The sequence below is a fragment of the Oncorhynchus clarkii genome, chromosome 33, assembly GCF_045791955.1.
Source record: "Oncorhynchus clarkii lewisi isolate Uvic-CL-2024 chromosome 33, UVic_Ocla_1.0, whole genome shotgun sequence".
In the NCBI taxonomy this organism is placed as follows: Eukaryota; Metazoa; Chordata; class Actinopteri; order Salmoniformes; family Salmonidae; genus Oncorhynchus; species Oncorhynchus clarkii.
In genome coordinates, this window is record NC_092179.1 from 5,604,673 (window position 1) to 5,614,212 (window position 9,540).

At 39.4% G+C, this 9,540-nt stretch overlaps 1 protein-coding gene across 1 annotated transcript; it reads right to left on the bottom strand.

Moving 5' to 3' along the window:
- Window positions 1–359: 359 nt before the first annotated feature.
- LOC139393318 (cyclin dependent kinase inhibitor 1Ba) lies at window positions 360–3,803 on the bottom strand. The gene is made up of 3 exons (XM_071141867.1): window positions 2,969–3,803; window positions 2,262–2,378; window positions 360–1,774 (listed from the first exon to the last, which is right to left on the bottom strand). The coding sequence occupies exons 1-2, from the start codon at window positions 3,417–3,419 to the stop codon at window positions 2,269–2,271; spliced, it is 561 nt and encodes a 186-aa protein (XP_070997968.1). The 5' UTR covers window positions 3,420–3,803; the 3' UTR covers window positions 360–1,774; window positions 2,262–2,268.
- Between the last annotated feature and the right edge of the window lie 5,737 nt (window positions 3,804–9,540).

The window sequence follows — 9,540 nt, forward strand, 5'->3', positions numbered from 1 at the left end:
TGTTTTCATTTAACCCTTATTTTACCAAGTAAATTGACTGAGAACACATTCTCATTTACAGCAACGACCTAGGGAATAGTTAGAGGAGAGAGGAGGGGATGAATGATCAAAAGTTGCAACTAGTCGTTGTCCTTTCACATAAGGATCCCTTAAACTCGCGTCCTGCTGCGCAACTATAATACCTGGGTGACTAGTACATACGTGAGTTTTTACACATGATCAACCATGTCATAACTAATACCTTTACTAGCCTACGGCCGAGGTTGGCCCTTGCGCACTATAGCCTAAATTAAACAATGTATAGCATACTGTGACAATGTGGACATATGGAGGAAAATGAATGGGCACATAATATGCAATTATGAAAATAATAAGTCATTTTTTTATTTAACCCAATATAATTTTTTAGCAAATGATTGCCTTTTTCAGAGACACAATACAAAATATACAGGTATATTTTTAATTAGGCTCAGTTTTGCAACCTTTTGTATCCAAAAACAACATTTTAAAAGTATTTACATAACAATGCACATAAAATGCCACTTTGGATATCCATACAACCACAAAAACCTGAACAAAAAATAAGTTACTATAATTTTTACAAGGAAATATACAAAGATACACTTCAAACTTTTATACAGTTACATGCAGTGTAACTTTGTCTTTAATCTATATAGTGCCATGTCATGCTCAACATGAATTCAACACACAATGAGAGGCAAATTGTTGATTCACATATTTATGTTTGCAAAGTGCCCAGTGGTTACAACACATCTGAGAGCATAGGCTACTCTGGTCAAACTGGACCACATTATAAATAAGTTAAAGGAAACCAACTGATTTTAGGGCGGCATAATAATAATTAATACTGAAAAATGGGAACTTATATATTTTAACCTTTTCCAATAATTTCTAACTATGCCATGAATAAGCCCTAGTCATTTAATAATTTTTCCATAAAAATAAGACACATGTTGAAACTTTGGCAGGTTCTTTCCCTTTCGCAGTAGGAAAACTTAATAATAATATATGATTTGCATGTAAACTTTTATCTAGTTAGGTCATGTAGCATATAAGTCATTCTGATTGACAGTATGACCTTAGTGTAGCGTTGGGTCAATTACATTCAAATTCAGTCAATTCAGGAAATAAACAAAAATTCCAAATATTTTCTCTCATTGAAAAGCATTGAGGAAAATTGGAATTTGAAACTTTGTTTACTTCATCAATGAAATAGAATTGACCCCACCCTAAAGACCAGTTTTTGAATAATAGGCCTTCAAACTATGTACTACCAATGAACACTGCAAAAAGCCACACAATAGAAACAACTGATTATTTGATGAGATACTCTCAAAAACCCTGATTTAGAAATAATCTACATTTATAACTATCAATTATACCTGAACAAGGATATCGTATGACCACTTTTACAAACAAACAATATATTTTTGAAAACTGCACAGCAATTCTTCAAGACACGCATTTTAACAACATAATACTATTATGTTTTATGTGCTACAAATGAAACATAGGTAGTAAAAATTAAACTGAGCAAAAAGGGAAAAACATTTTGGCACACTGCTACATTTTCTGCTTTTGAAGCGTTTGGATTAAATTGAGTGCCAAAACTTTAGTGTAAATATTCAGTGCTTGCACAGCCTCCCTCCCTCCTAAAGGCAGGCCATTTTGTATCCTGTCTTCTCTTCTATCCCTCGTCTCTTCTTCAGGTCCTGAAGTACAGTATTCAACGAAAAAGGAGGACTTCTCAGCACTGTGGGGAAAACCAATTCATATTAGCTCTGTTCACAGAAGGGGTTATGGGGACATAGCCTGAAGGTTATAACACATGCATAGTAAAGACAGTTTAGTTGTCCAGTATCATGCATTGTGTATTCTGTTGAAGCAAGTAAACAGTGCAAAAGTGTACATTAAATGTCAACATGTCACTCAAGACAGACTGCTGCAGAGTGAGAGAGCAGCAGCTTGCAGAGCTCATTCTCTTGAAAACAACCCTTCCTCATACAAAGCCTGCTGATGACGTGTTACTACTGTTCTGCACTTGAACTAGGCTTGCTTAAGTTAATATTAGACCAGATAGCTGGGGCGTTTACAAAAGTGTGTCATCACTAAGGCTTCACATTTAAAATCCAACATAGGCATAAAAACTGAAATGCTTATGTTTATAATAAGGTTATTAGAACAACCGGGTTATGCTCATTTTACAGTATGAAATTGGAAATGCATGATGATGTTCTTACCTTGGTATTAGTGTTCATGTGTCCTGGAATCGTTTTTGCTGGGTGTCTGCTCTACTGACTTTGACACAACTTCATCCTCTTCACTGGAATGCAACTTTTTACATGTACTTTGGGGCTCTGATAAAACACAATTTAAAGATATGTCAGTAAACAGTTTTTCTACAAAAAAAAGCTAATTTCCCGCTCGGTTGAATAGTTCCGAAATTAAGTTTATCATCAAGCTAAACAGTCAAGTCAAATCAAATTGTATTTGTTACATGCGCCGAATACAAATGTAGACCTTACAGTGAAATGCCTACTTACAAGCCCTTAACCAACAGCGCAGTCCTAGAAGAGTTAAGAAAATATTTACCAAATAAACTAAAGTAAAAAATAAAAATAACAAACAAAAGTGGTCATATAATCATGCTATTCATTAGGCCACAGCAGAACAAACAATTCAAAACTCAAGATGTCAAGAAATCAACGAAATCACAAAGCGTGTCTTTCTGGAAAGAAAATAAGTATCAACGGAATCAAGCGGTGTGCGGTACAAAGTATTGGCTTTCTGCGAGTTTATCAGTGCAGTGACGCAGAATTGTTATACAATCTCGCAGATTGCCACAATTTAATTCGACTGTGCCATATTGTGCGATGGAGACTGTCTGACTCGTTTTTGATTGGTTAACTTAAATGCTCAAGTACATTTTCAAAACTGCATAATTTACCTGGATTTGCAAGTCTTTTCCTTGCCCCGTTGTGAGAGTGGTGACAATCCGTCTGCCTCTCGCTCTTCTCGGATAGCTCAGCCCCGTTCGCAGGACAGCTCGGTCGGACTCCATGATTCCCGTTATGGTCCACATTTCCAGAGGACCACACTCGCTTATGAGACGGTCTGCTGTAAAAGTCTGGCATGTCACTGCTTTTCATCGGTTCCCATTTATAATCTCCCTGGGGAAGGGGCTCGTCGTTTAGAAAATCAAAATTCCATTTGTCAATAAAAACCTTCTCCATCTCTTTCATTTGAACCAAACACTCCCTCCCAAATTCGTCATGATCCACCGATCCGAAAAGATTTCTGCAAATCTGGGGCTTCGTGTGATCCGTCGGGCGCGGATCCACCCTTTCCAATGTCGGACTCCCATTCGAAAGACTAACATTTGACATGTTGTTGCACATATGAAAACGACCCTATATCGCGACGGTTTATCCCAAAAAACAAGTACTCCTTTTAAATAAGCGACCTGGATCACAAGATAGAGACGCATGCATAGCATCCGTAAACAGCCAACGTGACTAGCCCTCAATCTGCCCGACTAGTGACGGTTTAGTTCTGTTGGTTGTTTTCTGCCGTTTGACTACGGAACTAAGTCATCTGTGCTGTACCAAAGATGATGGATATACTGACAAGATACATGTCTCTCCGCCCTAACAATGGGAGTCGTTGTCCACACGCGGCACCCTGAGCTGTCTAGCTCCCGCCTATCCTTTCTTTGGATTGGTGGATACATCTCAATATTGTAATCAGTTTTTCAATATTCGATGACGGTGGTTGACGTCAACCGTCTGTACTGAATGGGGAGAGATGCTATGCTACTAGCCTCATTTCATTAATATGCATAACCATCTCGAGACAACTCCAATATAAAGTGTTTATCCTTAAAATTTGCCGGGATGTCACGTCTTTCTTATATCAGTATACTCGTAACAATTTAAGCATTACGAAACTTATATTCGATCAAATAAACCTCACTTAGAAAATAATCCATACTTTTTGTTGACCAAATTCGACATTCTTAAAAAACGCCTTGCTTGGTGGGCGAAACAACGAATAACACCTCCTGCTGGAGGGAGACAGATGTTTTTTGTAGAGTTGGGCCTCTCTTCCTCTCCCTGGCTGTACCCAATATGGCGATACGGCTCGTGTATACTAGCACGCAGTAAAATGCAGAGTGCTGCTTCTGCCGCACAGAGTGGCTCGCTTGTGGGCGTGCTGGCAACATATGGACACTACTCAATTGTGCGTCAATAATTCAGCGTAACACGTTTGTAGGAAGGTCTGGTTATTAAATGGGTTAAGAGTTGAATCCATTCTCCATTTCATGAATTTATTCAGAGGTAAATGGTAATATGCTCTAAACCGCTCTCGTGACAAACTTTGCTGCCCTGTTTCCAATCGTCCACAATGACTGGGAGAACCTATTCAAGTAACGTTAAGTGAATACATTTCGAAAATGTTTTAAAAAAATGTATTATGAGCTAACTAGCTACAGTGCAGGATAACTCAAATGAGCTGCTAGCTATCTAGTCAACTTTACATACTGTATAGATATAGTTAAGTTAATTAAATATCACATGCTACCTAAACTTCATATTAGCTAGCTATCTTGATATATTTATCACTGTAAAAAATAAATCGAAACGCATTTGTAGCTAGCTAGCTAACAGCCATGGAGGAGGGTGAAAGGATAGCAGCCCCAAGTGTCAAAGTGAGAGAAAAGGCTATTCTGGATAGGGCAGGTACTTTTGTGTAGTTCCAGTCCCTATAAGTGAGGACGGAGATAATAGTAACGTAATATTCAGTGCGGTCTAATTTGAGTAGAATTAATTCTGTTTCTTGTGAGGTTTTCTGTGCTCAGAGCTGTGAAAGCCTGTCTGCGGATGAAGCGGTACCAATGAAGTGCAGTGGTTCTCAGTCCTGGGGACTCAAAGGGGTGCACTTTTTTGTTTTTGACTTAGCTCTGCACAGCTGATTCAAATGATCAACTCATCATCAAGGTTGAAGTGGTATTTATGTATTAATTAGTGATGCTATCCTTGATATGATCCTGCTATTGTCTTATGCTACACATGTGTGCACATGCATCTATCTATCCAATGTTATCATGATTTGTTATAAGGGTTATTATAAACTGTGTGGTGCCAGCCCTGAATGCTGATTGTCTGACAGCCGTGATATATCAGACCGACAAGTATGACAAAACATTTATTTTCACTGCTCTAATTACGTTGGTAACCAGTTTATAATAGCAATAAGGCACCTCTGGGGTTTGTGGTATATGGGCAATATACCACAGCAAAGGGCTGTGTCCAGGCACTGCGATGTGTACCGCATAAGCAGTGGTATATTGGCCATATACCACATCCCCTCGTGCCTTATTGCTTAAGTAATCTACAATGACCTGGTGATGTAAAAGTCTAATAATGACATCTTCCATATTTCTACAGATACCTTGTTACTGGAGATTCCTTCAAACTGATTTCCTACAGTTACCGTGTAGGGCACTGCAAGGTTGGGTGACCAGGGCCATCTGGGACTGCCTCCTGGGGGAATTCATGCGTGTGAAGGCTACCTGTGTCCTGCATAACTTCATGAGTATGGACACGAGGACCTGGAGGGGTTCTACTGCCGTGTGCTAGAGGAGAGGTCTGCTGGATGGGGTCCAACAACGCAGCACGGGAGGCAATCCGTACTACTTCTTCGAAGAGGTTGCTGGCCCTTGGCAACAGCATATACTACACTGTAGATGTCTCTTTTAAGAGCCATCCACATTGCAATAAGAGTATTCTTACATCTATGTCAACTGCAGTTATTACATTTCCCAGTTTCTCTCCTTTTAATTTCTACTTCTCAGGTGAGGGTGCTGTTCAAGTAAGGGTGATGTCTGTACAAAAACAAAACAGGCGCTTTTAAGAGTCACCCATATTGAAAACATTTAGAACAAGTAGACATCCTATAACCCACACCCTCATGTATCAATCTGATTGATGGATTGTGTTTTGCAGTAAGCAGGCTCAGGTGTATAACTGTGGCTCCTTCAACCTTCAAAGAATGGGCAAGGGGACCAACCATGGAGAACAGTAAGACACTTCATTATTTCTATTCATATAACTACGCTATATTGTTTGTCCTCTGGTCTGCAAGTTTTTCAGTATTAAGTACTTTGCAGCCACACAGATTGGTGCAGTTCAGGTATGAATCTCTTGAGATCATTTTTCAGTCATATCCAATACCAGGAGTATCAAATTCCAGTCTTTGAATGATGGTGTATCTGCATGTATTACAATTATACACTTCAAGTGTTTATCAATCCTGGTTCTGGGACATCAATGGTTACACATTGTAACTAATAGACTAGAAACAGGATTTAAATAGTTAAAAGGCTGATTTGTATTTCATATATACAGAAATATAATTTAAGACAGTACACTACACTTCCTATGCATCATGTAAATACTCTAAAACCGGTTCATCTCAATATCGAATGCCCTTGATCTGATAAACACAGGATAGGTGTAGTATTTCATCAAATGAGACTTAATTTGAACCAGTAAAGAATGTGAAACGCTTTATTGAAAGAAGTTAATTATCCAAGTGTTATAAATAGATGCATTATAAATACAAGTTCAATCTGTACTTCAATGCACATCTGTGGTGTATTATAAAAACAGAGGAAGAAAGAGGTGGCGAGAGGTGTAAAAGACAAAGGGAAAGAGGTAAGAACATAGGAGCAGGGAAGATAGCATATGATTAATGAATCACAGTGCTACCCACACAGTGCTACAGTGCTACCTCTCAGTTCATCACAATTACATAATAGTGTCTCTAGTTGGCCCGAAGGTTATCTTAAAAGCAGGTGAGATGGAGATGATGGGACTGGGGGTTGGCATCCTCTCTCACATCAAAACATATCTGCAGACGAAAGACAGATGGGGAGAGAGAGAGAGCATGTTTAAGCCTGATGTTTTTATTTTTTATTCTAACATTGTTAGACATAATAAGCAGGAGGTGAAATGCAAAACTGACCTTGGATCAGTGGAACTCTGGGACTACTGCATCTCTGTATTTCAGTGTAAAGCATCTTTTTAATAATAGTTCCTGTTGACCTGACCAAGTGACCTCACCTCTGATCATACGGTGCCCTCTGTCAGCCAGTTCAGATGTGGGAGGGGTTCACCGACACAGCTGATATAACCTAGGGGAGTTAAAGAGAAGAGGGATGAAGTGAAGGAGAGAGACTTATTGAGAAAATAAGGTAGTTAGAGACAATGTTCAACAGGAATGTCTGTGTGGTCTCACCTGGTGTCCACACTAAGTGGATGCAGAGTACTTTATACTGAAAAACATGTACAGAGACGACAAACAATATAGCATAGTTATATAAATAATGATGTTTCTTACTATTCTCCATGGTTGGTCCCCTCTTCTATTCTTTGAAGGTGGAAGGAGCCATGGTTACACACCTGAGCCTGCTTACTGCACAACACAATCCATCAATCAGATTGATACGAGGGTGTGGGTTATAGGGTGTCTACTTGTTCTAAATGTTTTCAATATGGGTGACTTTCAAAAGTGCCTGTTTTGTTTTTGTACAGACAGCACCCTCACCTGAAGTAGAAATCAAAAGGAGAAAAACTGGGAAATGTAATAACTGCAGTTGACATAGCTAAGTAAATGGAAGAATACTCTTATTGTAATGTGGATGGCTCTTAAAAGAGCATTTGGTTGTGCATAGTGTAGTCTATGGTGTTGCCAGGGAACAGCACCCTTTGAAGAAGTAGGAGGTGAAGATCTCCCCCACAAGGATTGCCTCTCGTGCTGCGTTGTTGTCCCCCATCCTTGAAACATCCTGCAGAGCAGCAGACCTCTCCTCTGACACAAGGCGGCGAGCTGCAGATGCCCTCCAGGCCCTCGTGTCCATACTCATGAAGTTATGCAGGACACAGGTAGCCTTTCACACGCCTGAATTCCCCCAGGAGGCAGTCCCAGATATGGCCCTAGTCACCTAATCTTACAGTAACTGTTTGCAATTTAGACTTTTATAATCACCCGGTCATTGTGGATTCTCTCATCTCTCTCTACCCAGACTATTTGCATTGCCCCCCCCCCTCTTTTACACCGCTACTACTCTGTTGTTATCTATGCATAGTCACTTTAATAACTCTACCTACATGTACATATTACCTCAACTAACCAGTACCCCCCCCCTGTATATAGTTTTCACTATTGTTATTTTACTGCTGCTCTTTAATTACTTGTTACTTTTATTATTTCTGTATTTTTTTTAAACTGCATTGTTGGTTAGGGGCTCGTAGTAAGTAAGCATTTCACTGTAAGGTCTACCTACACCTGTTGTATTCGGCGCATGTGACTAATACAATTTGATTTGATGACTAAAGTATAATATCACGTAACAAATCATGATAACATTGCATAGATAGATGCATGTGCACGTGTAGCATGTGACAATAGCAGGATAATAATCAAGGGTAGCATCACAAATTAATACATAAATACCACTTGATGATGACTTGATCATTTGAATCAGCTGTGTAGTGCTAAGGCAAAAACAAAAATGTGCACCCCTTTGAGTCCCCAGGACCATGACTGAGAGCCACTGCTCTTCATTGGGCCTTCATCTGCAGACAGGCTTTCACAGCTCTCTGTATCCGAGGACAGAAAACTTCACAAGAAACAGACTTCATTATACCACACTGAATATTATGTTACCATCATCTCCGTCCTCACTTATAGGGACTGGAACTATACAAAAGTACCTGCCCTATCCAGAATAGCCTTTTCTCTCACTGACAGTTGGGGCTGCTATCCTTTCACCCTCCATGGCTGTTAGCTAGCTACCTAAAAATGCGTTTCTAGTTTTTTTTGTTGTTGTGATAAATACATCAAGATAGCTAGCTAATATGAAGTTTAGGTAGCTGGTGATATTTAATTAGCTCGCTATCTATACCGTATGTAAAGTTGGCTAGATAGCTAGCAGCTCATTTGAGTTAGCCTGCATTAAGTAGTTGGCTAATAATACATTGTGTTTTTTACATTTTCGAAATGTATTCACTTACTTGAATAGGTTCTCCCAACCATGTGGACAATTGCAAACAGGGTAGCAAAGTTTGTCACCAGAGCATATTACTATTTACCTGTGAATACATTCATGAAATGGAGAATGGATTAAACTATTTACTCAATTTAATAACCAGACCTTCACACATTTGCTATGCTAAATTCTTGACGCCCAATCGGACGTGCTGCTATATGCTGCCAGCATGCCCACAAGCGAGCCACTCTGGGTGGCCTTAGCGGCATGCAGCAATTTACCGCTTGCTAGTGTACACGGGACATTAGAGAGGAACTACTAGTTGGGGAATCAGATTGACAGGGAAGGCTATTCAAACAGAAAATGAGCTTCTTGGTTTAAGAACATGTAACCAACCATATTTCTTTCTTAAAGGTGAATATGGTTGTAGGAATATTGTATTTTTAGAAGTTAAACAGATCAACCCA